General features: G+C 40.8%; 1 protein-coding gene across 1 annotated transcript in view; it reads left to right on the top strand.

Annotated features, from left to right (window-relative positions):
• LOC138096930 (zinc finger protein 724-like) overlaps positions 1-14,330 on the top strand; it is a 32,171-nt gene extending 17,841 nt beyond the window's left edge. Inside the window, 5 exon segments of the mRNA XM_068993165.1 lie at positions 497-628; positions 6,882-7,008; positions 7,503-7,595; positions 12,271-13,494; positions 13,564-14,330. Of these exon segments, the coding sequence (XP_068849266.1) occupies positions 497-628; positions 6,882-7,008; positions 7,503-7,595; positions 12,271-13,494; positions 13,564-14,330 (2,343 nt within the window).
• Positions 14,331-15,316: the final 986 nt, after the last annotated feature.

Below are 15,316 nucleotides of genomic sequence, written 5' to 3'. Positions count from 1 at the left end.
TCAAAAATAAATATGCCCATGTTGTTCTGATTATTTTATCATTTCTTTTCCAGATCAGAATAGTTTCTGAAATGGTGTGTGGGTCATTTCTCATCTTTTTTTTTTTTGGTTAGGATTATGGTAGAAAATATTGCTGTGTAAAAGTCATATTATAGGATAACACCAGTTCAGTCCTGCTCCCAGGACTGAGATAATGAGATGAATCGCATGTATGGATTTCCTTCAGTAAACTCTTTCCCTTCGGTAAATCTCCCTAGTCACGACCCTCCCTCTTGAGATGTGGGTTGTCTTCTGACCTTATGACCATTGTTCATTCCGTGTTTCCTTGGTAATGGTTGCTATACGTTGGGTTTTCTGATCTTTACCATTGTCAAAGAAATTCCTTAACAGCCTGTGTATGTTCACACAAAGATCATTGAAGCACCCTTATTCCATCAGAGCTTGAGTCCCTGTGACTTTCTTTCTTTCTCTCTGTCTCTCCATCTCTTTCCCTCAGGCTAATTCTCTGGCGCGTGGAGACCTGGCGAGCTCACTTTCTCGCCCAGGCTTTCAAGACCTCTTCGAGAGGATGCCCTGTGCCCTCGTGAGCGGTACAAGCCCTGTGTCAAGTGCTTTATTGGTTCTCAGTGTAAACCAGGGAATATCAGCCTCTTTCTCTCTTTGACTTTCTTATCATGGACTCTGGACCACCAGCTTCTGGTCCATTAAAGGACGCAACATTAGGCTACAGATCAGGGAAAGCATGTATGAAGTGAAATTTACCTACAACACATTTTTAAAATATTTATTTATTTGGCTGCACTGGGTCTTCTTGTGGCAGGTAAGATCTTCAGTCATCCTTGTAATTTTCAGCTTCTTTGGTTGTGACATGTAAACTCTTAGCTACAGCATGTGGGATCTGGTTTCCTGATCAGGGAAAGAACCAGAGCTCTATGCATTGGGAGCTCAGGGTCTTAGTCACTGAATCATCACCAAGTCCCCAAACTAACATTTTTTAATGATAGATTCAGATCATAGTTTCCATAGTAGTGCCAAAATACCCATGCAGTGATAATGCATTCCTCCATGTTCTTCTTATCCCATGACTCATGTTGACAGGTTTAGGTGTTTCTGTGAGATTCCCATGCTGTGAATTTGTTTTTTTCCATTTGACTTGAACAGGTGTCTTGCAAAGAAAAAGAGACAGATGTGCCTAAACTATCACAATTAAAGGAGTAACTTCATGTCTTCTTACGTCCTTTCTGCTTTGGAAAATGAACACTTATGTGTGTTTAGCAGAGATGCTGGGTTTTGGGAGTGGTGGTTTTCATCCCAGGCCCAGGCCTGATCTTTTCCAGTACACTACATGCTCACATCACAGAGTCTCATCACAGTTTTGTATTTTCCAAAATGTTTACAAGAATCTTATTAGTCCTAATGTATGCTCAACTGTATTAAAATCTAAAATACAGCTCAGTGCAAATAAAGAGTATCATCCTCTAACATGATGTACATTTTAATCCATTCAAAATTACCTGAGTTTAGTGAGATGAAGATTTTTCTCTCTTCCTCTTAATGAGCATATAGCCCCATTTGAGTGTATGTCTGCACTCAGTGGAGATGAGTTTGAGTAGGCTCTGGGAGTCGGTGATGGACAGGGAGGCCTGGTGTGTTGTGGGCCATGGGATCACAAAGAGTCAGATTCGACTGAGCAGTTGAACTGAACCGTATGTATGAAAATATTAACATGACTTGATCAATGTTTTCATTTTCTTCTTTTCTTTTTGCTTTGTTTTTTTGAAGAACTTCTGGAGAAGGGAATGACTACCCATTCCAGTATTCCTGCTTGGGAATTTCTTGGACAGAGGAATCTGGCAAGTTAGAGTCCATGGGGTCACAAAGAATGGGACAGGACTGAGTGACTAAAACTTTTCCTGTCTTTAGTATTCTTTACAGTTACAGAAACTTCTATCAACTTTTCTTAGAGTTGTCTCTGTGACTCTGTCTGTGTTTTATTAGTTAAAGTCTAAAGTACATAAAATGAAGTAAAGTTTAAGCTCTGCCATTTAATGTTAAAATAAGTGCCGAAAGGTACAAGAGCAACATTACTGATTTTTAGTTATTTCTCTTGCACTTTCAAGACTCTGATAAAAACAATCAAAGATATAGAGTATATACTAAATAGTTAAAATGATTCTTTCTGCCAAGGTTGTGGTTACCCAAAGAGTGAAGAGCAGATAAAACCAAGGAGGGTTTTAGAATGCAGAAACTGAAAAACCAGACCCGTATTGTCTCGTGTCTGGAAATTATTTTCCAACCCTCACCCAGACCATGACATTTTTGGTGGCTTGTTCAGGGACTTGGAGTCTCTTCCCCACCTCCTCGCTTCTCATTTCTCATAGGGACCCTCTGCCAAAAGGCAACTGCTCTGGTGGCAATTGAGGAACTCTGGCCAGGGTTACCCTCTGGTGTATTCCAAACGCCCCACTGCTCACTGCACCCAGAGCAGCTGCCGCTTGAATGGGTGAGGGTCTCTCCTTTGTCTTTTTTCCAACTGAGGACTATACCAACCAGTATTGTGTGGGCACAGGTCAGACACATAAAAGCCATTAGGGCGCCTGCCACAGAAAGACTCCCATGTGAGGATAGGGGGCACACAGAACAGATCAGGCCACAAGGGCATTCCCCCTCAACAAGACAACTTCCGTCCACCATGTCAGGCACATACTGGTTGAAGCAAAACAAACCATTGTCCCCGGGCCAACGCCTCCCATATATATTGTAAGGCGGATTCCTCAGCCTTCTTCCCTGTCACTTTCACTTCTTTCCCTTTGGGTCCAGATTGATTTACAGGAGCTGGGTGTTGCCTCTGAGCCATCCCCAAAGTGCCTTCCATGTTTCAGGGAATCACCAAGTGGTGAGTCACCTGGTTGCTCCCAGGAATCTGTCTTTCTCTGCTCGTGTCACGTGGTAGCTTAGCTGCACAGTTCTCAGTGGTCTCCTCTAACTGTCGGATGCAACTGTTGGGACGCTCGGCCATTTTGTGCAATAGTCGCATGGATAGATCACTGGGAGAAAAGGGACGCCTTTCTGTCAGCGAGTGACTCTCAGTACTCCCATTCTATGGTAGGTAGGCTAAGAGTGGGTTCTGTTACGTCCCAGGAGGCTCTCTCATACTCAACCCTTGGCTACATCTCAGAAACTGAAAACTTTTGACCCTCCAGAAGGCCTGGCTCCAATACAAACAGGGAACCCCCCAAAATGGCCTCTGAATGGCACCCTAAGTTTTGCCAAAAGAAGGGAAAGGACTCAGAATTTCCTTGCATTCTGTTGCCTCCCTGTGTCCTGTCCCTCTCTGTCCGTCTCCATCAGATTTCCTAGATGGCCCCTCCTCAACCTTTCATATCCACATGATCTCTAGGAAAGGATTCTGAGGTTCCCTTTGGTCCAGGTCTGTCTTCTATATTCAAAAGCCTGAAGGATCAAAATTGTCCTAAGATTCTAAAGAATCCCCTTCTAAGGAAGCTTATCTCTCAAGTGGAGAAGGAACCAAGCTTCCCCCACTCTGGAACACCCTAAAGAATTCCCTTCTGAGTACTCTTGTTTTTCAGGGCTGGGAAGGACCAAGCTTCCCCCAGTCCTGCAAATTCCCTTAACCCTTCAGATTCTTCTGATGGGACAAAGACCTCACTTCCCACCAGAGGGACACTCCAAAATTTTTAAGAGCTGAAATGCCCCTGATATGAGAGTCAATTTGAGCATTATTTGGTCTATATTTTAGCTATAAAACTAAGACTACAGAAAGGTAAGATAACTTTTTGACACAGGATGGCCCTGATATTCTTTAGACTCTGGAGAAAACTGGTTAAAATGAAATTTTCTTTCCCTTGGAAACTGCAAAACGCTTTCTTTTTGCATATGCATTTAAAACCAACTAGCTTGTTAAAAGGCCTGCCTAGGGAAAAGCTTGAAGTTACCCCTTTCCATGTCCTTGAAATACACTGCCCATTTTGCCTGAGACCTGACTCAGCCTTGGGCAAAACAGAACTTCAAGCCAAACAAACAAAATACAAGGGTCAAAGGATATTTTGGGTCTCAGGCAGGAAACTATGAGATCTCTGTCTGTCTGTCTGTCTGGATTTATGTATGTCTCTGTGCGCTTTTTTTTTTTTTTTTAATAATAATGCTGAAGTTGTAAATGAGTTCTAATTTAGTGAGAAAGTTGGCTTAAAGCCCAACAGTCAGAAAACGAAGAACATGGCATCTGGTCCCATCACTTTATGGGAAATAGATGGGGAAACAGTGGAAACAATGTCAGACTTTATTTTTTGTGCTTCAAGATCACTGCCGATGGTGAGTGCAGCCATGAAATTAAAAGACACTCCTTGGAAGAAAAGTTATGACCAACTTAGATCGCATATTGAAAAGCAGAGACACTACTTTGCCAAAAAAGGTCCGTCTAGTCAAGGCTTTGGTTTTTCCAGTGGTCATGTATGGATGTGAGAGTTGGACGGTGAAGTGCCGAAGAATTGATGCTTTTGAGCTGTGGTGTTGGAGAAGACTCTTGAGAGTCCCTTTGACTGCAAGGAGATCCAACCAGTCCATTCTAAAGGAAATCAGTCCCCGGGTTCATTGGAAGGACTGATGCTAAAGCTGAAACTCCAATACTTGGGCCAGGTCATGTGAAGAGTTGATTCATTGAAAAGACCCTGATGCTGGGAGGGATTAGGGGCAGGAGGAGAAGAGGACAACAGAGGATGAGATGGCTGGATGGCATCACGGACTCAATGGACGTGAGTTTGAGTGAATTTTGGGAGTTGGTGATTGACACGGAGGCCTAGCGTGCTGCAATTTTTGGGGTCGCAAAGAGTCGAACACAACTGAGTGAACTGAACTGAAAGGAAAGTAAGCGCTTACAAATCAGACGATTCTAACTCCAAGAGAAATTAACCTAAATGAATTTCACATTCACGTGAACTGGGGAATATTCAGTATTAAATATCTAATATTAATGTTTGTTTGCTAATCTAATGTAGATGTGTCTTTGAGTCATTAAGCACAGTATTTTCATTGTCGCTAGGTTTATTATAAGTTAAATGTTGTTATATTTTTATATCTGTTCCAAGTTTGTCAACCAAAATAGTACCTCTAGGAAAGAAAAAAAAAAAAAACACTTCAAAGAAAATGTAAAAGAGAAACGAGCTTTTAGATAAAACTATTAAGAATAATTATACTTTAGAAATGTCGGTCTAAAACATTCTCTAGATTGTGGTAACCTGAATTTCTAGGGCTGTTCTAAACTAAGTGATAGAAGTTTATTGAACACCTAGGTCATTTCCAAATAAAATAAGATTCTGAAACATTCATTACTGAGGACTAACTTCCTCTTACAGAGAAACTAGAGATTTTAGACTATTCATGAATAATGCTTGATGCCATCCTGAGATATTCTCTAGATTTTTGTTGTTGTTGTTAATTATTACTGATATTATGTTCACCAATCTACAGAATGCTTAAGTTCTTACTTGCTTAAGGAAAGTAGCATGTAGCGTGTGTATTTTCAGTAAAGAAGGTATGAGGAATGAAACTACATTTTATGAAGGGAAGAGGAAGTAGGTTTGACTTGCAGGAGGAATTTTCAAGATGGGAGAGCAAAGTAATGGATACAGAAAGTGATAAAGTTTTATGGAAAGTGGATGCCAAGGGAAGAGTTTTGTGCATAAATATGAGTTTTCTTGAGATGTTGAGCTGCCTTTGACACTGGATTTTAAGTTTCTTTACCTCTGAAGTGATCTTTTCTATGTTTGCCTTTGAAATCTTCTTTGTTACTTAGTCTAAGTAAATACTTTGTTTCCCAGTGATCTATATGATTTTATCTGACTGAGTGTTAAAACCCCTTTTGATATTTGTCCACAAAACTTCCTAAATGACTTGACTTCTAGCTGCCTTTGGAATGCTTCAGAGGGCCCCTGAGACATCCCAGGGAGCTATTAAACGACCTGGGCTCGTTGGACATGTAAAATTACATGGGAAGTACTGTTGAAGGGGTGATAAATCTTCTCAGATTATGCTGCATGGTGGATGTTACCAATATAGATATCCTAAAATTATGTGGAGTTTGTATAGATCTGATATGCCCTAATAAAATGTGGTCAACTATAATATTCTACTTATCCTGTTAAAGTGTTACAAGTCACAGCAATGACCAGGCTACACTGTCAATTGCAGTTTAATCAGATTTAAACATGCCTTCTATGCTTTCACTCTGATGCCTTTGTAAGAATGCTGCTACTTCATGATTTATGGAAAGATTTTTCTAAGGTTAACCGATAAACAACTTTGGTTTGCTATCTGGTAAGCTGGTACCAGACTGGAATTTAGTCTAATCTCTACGTTAATAGAACAAAGTTTTCTTAGAATGCAGCTTTCAATAAGAGATTATGAATTTCTTTGCCTTTAAGTGATTTATATTCATTTTTAAAATCTTTTGTTACTTTGGTGAAGTAAATAAGCATTACTTAAGGTTAAGGTACATGTAGACGAAGCTCATTCTTCTTCAACAAAAGTAACCCCTCATGGTTGGACTTTTGCCATCCTGATATCCTTAAAACATGGCCATGGTGTGCTCCTGATCACAGAATAAATATGGTAATGTTGCCCTGATTATTTTATAATTGCTCTTTCAGATGAGAATAATTTCTCTAATGGCTTGTGGATCATAACTCATCCTCCTTTGTTCACATTAGAAATTGGATAAAAAAGATTACTGTGTAAAAGAATATATTTTATGATACCAGCCAAGCCACCAACTCACGACCAGGTCTCTGAACTTGCCGTTTTCATCTTGGGTCACATTAGAAAGTCTTCCCATGGCCACATAGCATCTGTACTTTGTATTTCAGGGACGGCTGACTTTCCAGGATGTGGCCATAGACTTCACTCAAGAGGAGTGGGAATGCCTGGACCTCGGTCAGCGGGAATTGTACAGGGATGTGATGTTAGAGAATTATGGGAACCTGGCCTCCTTGGGTGAGGATAACTGCCTTCCAGAATCCCTAATCTACCCACTGGGTTTTTGTTCTGTCATTTCTACAATGTCTTCTGAAATTTTCTGCTTCCCACAGTAGTTTCAGATCTCTGCTTTCTAGGGGATAATGGGTTATTTCTGAGTTTAGAAAGAAAGGCTCCATGATGAATCGTTATGCTGGTGGTGTTTTTCTTCCTTGATGTACTCTGCCTCCTTCCTTCTAGGTTAGTGGTAATTGTGTAAGTTCTGTGGTATTAAATAGTTGCACCCTCTCTTAATTTCACAGTGACACTACTTACTTTTGCCTTAGTACTACTTGACCAGATTCTCAGGACTGATTGTTAGGTGTTTGTTAGTATTGTATAGCGGCTTTGAATAAAGTGTTTCAGGAAATCATTTGCTAGTAGAAAATGCATTTTTGTCTCACCTGAATACATATTGGATTCGATACTGATGAATCTCTAACAACACAAATATTCCATTCTCTGATGAACAGGGCTTGTCTCTGTGCTGGACCTAGTCACCTTTCTGGAGCAATTGAAGGATCCCAGGAATATAAGGAGAATGGAGACAACAGCCATTTACCCAGGTAGGTATGAATGGTTGGAGATGATGACTCAGATGAGAGGTCCAAGGAGCACCAAGGAACTCATCCTTCCTCACCTGGCTTTGGAAGATTTGCTTCAATGGAAATAGTTTTTGACAACCTGCGTTTGTGTCTGCTTCTGTCATAGAAATGTATCATCTGCCCCATGCTCTCTCTGAAATCATTCATGAATTTACCTCCAGTGATTACTTTTCTCCATCACAGTGTGACCTAAAAGTCTCCTCTTGGCTTGTGACAAACTGCATTCATTCGTTGCTCTTTGATTTCTTGGGGACCCTAGGAAAACTGCCCATTTCTGAGCAACTGTATGACAGTCCTTTTAAAGTTTCCTTCTACCTCTAGACAGAAATGTGTGAGTGGAGTGGTAGACAAACTGCCAAGCTGCTTGGAATACTGGGGACAGGTTTTTGTTCTCTGATTTATAATTTCTTTTCCACTGGGAGTGACACATAAGACCTTCTAAATAAATTTCAAATTCAAGTAATTTTTCACTGCAGAAAGCAAAACCTGGTGAAAATGAAACAATGCACATCTCAGGTTGACTTGAAAGTTTCTCTTTGCCTTATATGATCTCATATTAAATATCTTTAGTGTTTTTCCCCTGATCCTAACATGCTAATACTTTATGGTGTTCTATTACCTCATAGTATTTTAAAATAAATTGACATAAAATCTTAGCACATTTTCCACTACATTATTAATGGTTGATTCAGACTATGACAATTTTTAGATTATATAAAGAAGTCTTTATTAAAAGTTCTAATTGGAATATAGCTGTTTTCCAATTTTGTACTCCTCTACAGCAAAGAGAATCAGTTATGCATATCAGTCAGTTCAGTTCAGTCACTGAGTCGAGTCTGAGTCTGCAATCCAGGCCAGGCTTCCCTGTCCATCACCAACTCCCAGAACCTGCTCAAACTCATGTCCATTGAGTCAGTGATGCCATGCAACCATCTCATCCTCTGTCATCCCCTTCTCCTCTCATCTTTAGTCTTTCCAGGATTAGGGTCTTTCTCAGTGGGTCAGTTCTTCGCATCAGGTGGCCAAAGTATTGGAACTTCAGCTTCACCATGTCCTTCCAATGAATATTGAGGACTGATTTCCTTTAGGATGGAGTGGTGTGATCTTCTTGCAGTCCAAGGGACTCTCAAGAGTTTTCTCCAACACCACAGTTCAAAAGCATCAATTCTTTGGCACTCAGCTTTCTTCGTGGTCCAACTCTCACATCCATACATGACTGCTGGAAAAACCATAGCTTTGACTAGATGGACCTTTGTCAGCAAAGTAATGTTTCTGCTTTTTAATACGCTGCCTAGGTTGGTCATAGCTTTTCTTCCCAGGAGCAAGCGTCTTTTACTTTCATGGCAGTAGTCACCATCTGCAGTGATTTTGAAACCCCCAAAAATAGTCTCTCACTGTTTCCACTCTTTCTCCCACTGTTTGCCATGAAACAATCTGACCATGCCATGATCTTTGCTTTTTGAAGGTTGAGTTTGAAGCCAGCTTTTTCAGCCTCTTCTTCCAGTTTGATCAAGAGTCTCCTCAGTTCCTCTTCCCTTTCTGTTATAAGGGCGGTGTCGTCTGCATATGTGAGATTACGGATATTTCTCCCTGAAATCATGATTCCAGCTTGTCTTTCATCCAACCCGGCATGTCACATGATGTACTGTACATATAAGTTAAATAAGCAGGGTGACAGTATACAGCCTTGACATGCTCCTTTGGCAATTTGGAATCACTCCATTGTCACATGTCCAGTGTTCACTGTTGCTTGTTGACATGCATACAGATTTCTCAGGAGGCAGGTAAGGTAGTCTGGTGTTCCCATCTCTTTAAGAATTTTCCACAGTTTTCTTGTTGTCCACACAATCAAAGGCTGTGGTGTAGTCAATAAAGCAGATGTCGTTGTTTCTCCAGAACCCTCTTGCTTTTTATATGATCTAAGGGATGTTGGCAATTTGCTTTCTGGTTCCTGTGCCATTTCTAAATCCAACTTGAACATCTGGAAGCTCTCGGTTCACGTACTGTTACAGCCTCACTTGGAGAATTTTGAGCCTTTGCTATTGTTTAACATGAGGGAAATTGTGTAGTAGTTTGAGTGTTCTTTGGGATTGCCTTTCTTTGTGATTGGAATGAAAACTAACCTTTTCCCTTCCTGAGGCCACTGCTGACTTTTCCAAATTTGCTGGCTTATCAAGTGCAGAACTTTAGCATTATCATCTTTTAGGACTTGAAATAGCTCAGCTGCAGTTCCATCACCTGCACTAGCTTTGTTGGTAGTCATGCCTTCTAAGGCCGACTTGACTTTGGATGCCAGGATGTCTGTTACTAGGTGAGTGATCACACCATCGTGGTTATCGCGGTCATTAAGATCTTTTTTGTATAGTTCTTCCATGTATTTTTCCAACTTCTCTTAATATCTTTTGCTTCTTTTAGATCCATCCCATTTCTGTCCTTTATTGTTCCCATCTTTGCATGCAATATTCCTGGTACCTCTAATTTTCTTAAAGAGATCTCTAGTCTTTACCGTCCTATTGATTTCCTTCCCATTTAGGTCTCCACAGAGCAATGAGTAGAGTTCCCTCTTTCAATCATAGTTTGAAAGTCTCTCTTCTTATTTACTTTCTTAAAACTAGTACTTTATTAAGTATATCTTATTTGTATTCAGCTTCCCCTAGTTTCTGACTAGTTCTCTGTCACTATCATTAATGATTCTTAGATTGAAACATTTAATAGACCGTTCTCAGAAACATATGTGGCAAGAAGTGGATTTAAGAATTACTAGGCATATAGGATTTGTGAAAGTGTTTGATGTCTTCACTTAAGATGACTAAAAGGAAGAAGTAGTCATTAGATTGCCTATAACCTCTTAATTCACTGGTCCTTGGAGGTTTTTATCTTGTTTTTTCCCCTATAACCTATTTCTTTGCCATCTCATTTTGTCCAGCGTTCTGTGTGTGGTCTCTGTTTTCAAGAGTGCGGCAACCTAGTTAGTCTTCCTTCTGGTATCTGCACCTTGGTGAATGAGGTTGGTCCAGAGGTTTGTGCCTTTATCCTCTCTTGATCTGTGCTCTGATTGCTGTTAACTGTGACCAGAGCCTGCCCTGGATATTCAAGGCTGTGTTTCCCCCTTGTTCTGTGGTTGTTACTGCCCTCTCTCTGGTGGGGCCTGCTCCCTGCGTGGTGGAATAGAGCCCCCAGATCTGAGTCTTCACTGTGATTCTGATCTGTGGTGCGAGGCAGGTGGGATTGGAGCACACCCACTGGGAGAGAAGTCACTGAGTATTATTCCTCTGGGGATGTTCACCTCAGGGTGTGCTCTGGTGTCGCCTCTCACGCGTTCTGCAAGTTCTCATGTTATGTAGTGTTGGCACTGCTCTTGGCTCACCTTAACCATGGGAGTGATGGCACATGGCCCTGGTGTCTCTCAGCTGTTGTTTTCACAAGGTCACCAGCATAGTTTCAGTGAAGTCAGGTCCTGGGATTGCACTGAGCGTGGAGCAGGACCCGCTGTGGTGCGACGGGACAGCTCAGGCTCTGTCCTGGCCCGCCCCCTCGTGCAGGAGCCCAGAAAGTCTGCAGCTACTAAAGCTATACCTGCCATGAATGAGAGAGCCCTGGTCGTTGATTCAGATGCTCTGTAGGGACTGAGGTTGCAAAGCTGGTCATGGGTGTAAGACCGTGGCTTGTGTTGCTGCAAGGAGAGGTTTCAGCTTTTCTTCTTTATCCCTGGGATTCACCTGTGCTTTCTGCTCCTTCTGTGCATATGGTCAACTCACAGCTGTCTTCTCCTGAGGCTGCTCCAGAGCACAGGATTCTGCTGATTGTGGAGGATGTCGATGGGGGAGGCCGTGGCTGGGGGCTCAAAAGACCTACATGGGTAGAGTTATTCGTAGTCCTTGGCTAGCAGGGGCGGGCACAAGGGACAGGAGATACGATGGGCTTCTTTTTTGGGCATCACTCACCAATGGTGCTCTGCTGTATGGTGGTTCAGGCTTCACCACAAGCATCCTGTTTGCAGAGCTCCTGCCTCACTCCAGTCCCTTCAGGATGTTTCCTCACAGCCAACTGCAGTCCTCTGCCTCGGTATGCTCTCCAAACTCCACCTTTCAGCACCCAGCTCTTGTCTGCATTGCTGGACATGCCTCTAAGGCTGGGTGGGCAGGGCTGGGGTCAGTACCCTGTGTGCAGGTCTCACTCTGTCCTGGTACCACACCCTGGTTGCCATGTTCTTTTCCCACAGAGAATGAGGCTCTCCTTCTGTCCAAACTGAGCTCCCCCAGTGAGGGGCTTCCTCAGATATGGAGACCTCTCCTCACTTTCATCTCCCCACAGGGTTGCAGGCCCCAACCCACTTCCTCTCCTCTTCTTTTTCCTTCTTTCTTTTGTCCTACCCTGCAGAGCAGGAATCTTTCTTGTCCTTTCAGATTTCCAAGGGCCTCTGCTAGTGTTCAGCTGGGCTCTGTGAGAATTGTTCCATTTCTCATTCATTTGTGGAGAGAGTTATGATCTCCACATCTGCCTAAGCCTCTGGCATCTTGATACTTCCGTCTCTATTTTATTTTCAAACTAGCTGTGGTCATCAATTTTCTCTAAATCTTTAAAGATATTCACTGAGAATAGCAGGTAAAATTACTTGTTTTTTGGTATCTTTCAGCTGTGTCTCCACAAGACACCCAGAATTTGATGCCAAAGAATCCAGTGTTAGCAGAAGTATTCCCAAAAGGAAACCTAGGAATATATCAAATATTTCACCTCAGAAACTTAAATTTAATGAAAGATCGGGAATATACGAGGGTAAATGAAAGACAGAGAGGATGTTTCTATGGACATAAAGAAATGGAGACAGTGACACATAATGCTAACATTACTGGCAAAAGAAATGAGCAGCGTGAGTCAAATTGGGAAAAACACCAACTTCAGTCTTCAACATCTGCTGAGAAGTGTAAGTGTTTAAGAGATTTCCATCCTTTTTTGAAACATATGTGTTCTCTAAAAGAAAATGTGGAAAATCTGGAAGATAATCTAGTCTCTACTGCAAATACTCATTCTGAACGAAGGCTTCAACTAAACATACATTCAAGCGTGTCTGAACACCTACAATTTAACAATGAATGTGAAAACTCACAGTCTAATCAATTTGATGGATCCGTGAGCAGGGGGTCATTTTTCTTTCCCCAAGAGATATTTTCTCTCCATTCCAAGATCTATAATGTTGATGATAATGGAAGAGATGCAATCCAACCATCATTGTTCAATACATATCGTGATATGGTTAATACACAACAACTTTCCATATATAATAAAATGAGTCTGACCTTAAGTAAGAGCTCCAGCTCCGATAATTACAAGAATATTTATGGTGGACTGAGAAGATATTCAGGCAATGAAACTAGGTATGCAGTTGAAGGAGACTCAAACCTTATGAAACATCAGGGACCCAAATCTTCAAACAAGGATTCTAAAAGTAATAAATGTAGAAATACCTTTGATCAAATGTCAGGTTTTTCTCTAGAGAAGAGTACTTGTACTGGAGAGAAGACTTGTAGTGAATATAGTAAGGTTTCTAATCACTGTTCAGACCTTACTCAACAGGACATTGTTCAGAATCCACAGAAAGAAAACAAGTGTAAGATACGTGAGAAAGTGTTTAGTAAGTCATCCAGTCTAAGTAGACATAGGAAACTTCATACAGGAAGGAAACCTTTCAAGTGTACAGAATGTAGGAAAGCATTTAACTGTCACTTACTTCTTAGTCGACATCAGCGAATTCATGCTGGAGAGAAACCTTATAAATGTACAGAATGTAGCAAAGCCTTTACTTACAACTCAGAACTTATTGAACATCAGCGAATTCATACTGGCGAGAAACCTTATATATGTAAAGAATGTAACAAAGCCTTTCGTTGTTCCTCATTTCTTACTCGACATCAGCGAATTCATGCTGGAGAGAAACCTTTTAAATGTACAGAATGTACCAAATCCTTTACTTACAACTCAGAACTTATTGAACATCAGCGAATTCATACTGGAGAGAAACCTTACATATGTAAAGAATGTAACAAAGCCTTTCGTTGTTCCTCATTTCTTCGTCGACATCAGCGAATTCACACTGGAGAGAAACCTTACAAATGTACAGTGTGTGGCAAAGCCTTTACTTACAACTCATATCTTACTCAACATCGGCGAATTCATACAGGAGAGAAACCTTATAAATGTACAGAATGTAGCGAAGCCTTTATCACTTCCTCATATCTAACCCATCATCAGCGAATCCATACTGGAGAGAAGCCTTATATATGTAAAGAATGTAACAAAGCCTTTCATCGTTGTGCAGCTCTTACTCGACATCATCGAATCCATACTGGGGAAAAACCCTTCAAATGTAAAGAATGCGGCAAAGCCTTTATTAGGAGTTCGACCCTTACTCAACATCACCGAATTCATACCGGGGATAGACGTTATAAATGTGCAGAATGTGGCAAGGCCTTTATGAAGTGTTCTCATCTTAATTATCATCGGCGCACGCATACTGGAGAGAGACCATATAAATGTACTGAATGTGGCAAAGCCTTTTATCAGAACTCATGTCTTACTCAACATCGGCGAATACATACTGGAGAGAGACCTTATGAATGTACTGAATGTGGCAAAGCCTTTGGTCGGAGTGCTTATCTCACTAAACATCTGAGAACACACACTGGAGAGAAACTCTAGTAATGGAACAATTGATGGAAGAGGTTTGCCCTAAACATGGATCAGAAAACACAAGAGCTTATACAAAAAAAACACAATGGAAATGCTGTAACCGATATGTATCTAATCAAGTATTTAATCAAAAGTTAAATCGAAATAAATATCAGAGATTGCATAATAGAAGGCATTTCATCAATCTTGTTTTCAGAAGTTTCTCTGAAGTAGAATGACTGTAGGAAGTACTCCATAGTTAAAACACATGGAAAATGGACATATTGGCATGAATCGTGAGATGAAGGTTGATGGTTAGAAAGTTACAATTCTTAGCAATGCATGTATGAAAATGAAAGTGAAGTCGCTCAGTTGTGTCCAACTCTTTGCGACCCCATAGACTGTAGCCTACCAGGCTCCTGTGTGTATAGGATTTTCCAGACAATAGTACTGGAAGGGATTGCCATTTGTATGCTTGTTTATAATGACATGATTTGAGATTCTTTGACATGAATGTAATTCAACACTCAATCCATACTAAGCTTTCTACTGTGTTTGGAAACATTTTTTATGGTTTATTAAAGATTAGCCTTTCTATATTGTGCTACAACCATTTCTATCTATTCTCCATATGAAGACGAAGGATACCATAATGTAAAATAGACAATGACCATCTAAATGGAGGTGTTTGGCATTGATGTGAAATATCTGGAAGTTGCCATGATGTAAGTGATCATTTAATCTTTCCATGTATTAAAGTAAGATAGAAGTTGGTTCTAAAGTTTCAATAGTAATATCCTTGATTTGTAAGAAAAACACAATGACAGTTCACTGCAATATTGATGTAGCTTTATAATATCAACACAAGTCATGATTATTACTTGACAATGTTGAAATGTAGACAGCTTCTATGATAACACAGAAACGTATTAGAAACTCTTCCTGGAAAAGGCATGGAATTAGTGTATACCATGCTTCCTAAGTGCTTCCTAGGCTTTGTTTGGTAAGCTGTGAAG

This window comes from Capricornis sumatraensis, chromosome 20 (assembly GCF_032405125.1).
Source record: "Capricornis sumatraensis isolate serow.1 chromosome 20, serow.2, whole genome shotgun sequence".
NCBI classification, from domain to species: Eukaryota; Metazoa; Chordata; class Mammalia; order Artiodactyla; family Bovidae; genus Capricornis; species Capricornis sumatraensis.
The sequence above is the reverse complement of the archived record's forward strand: the minus strand, read 5'-3'. Positions and strand labels throughout refer to the sequence as shown.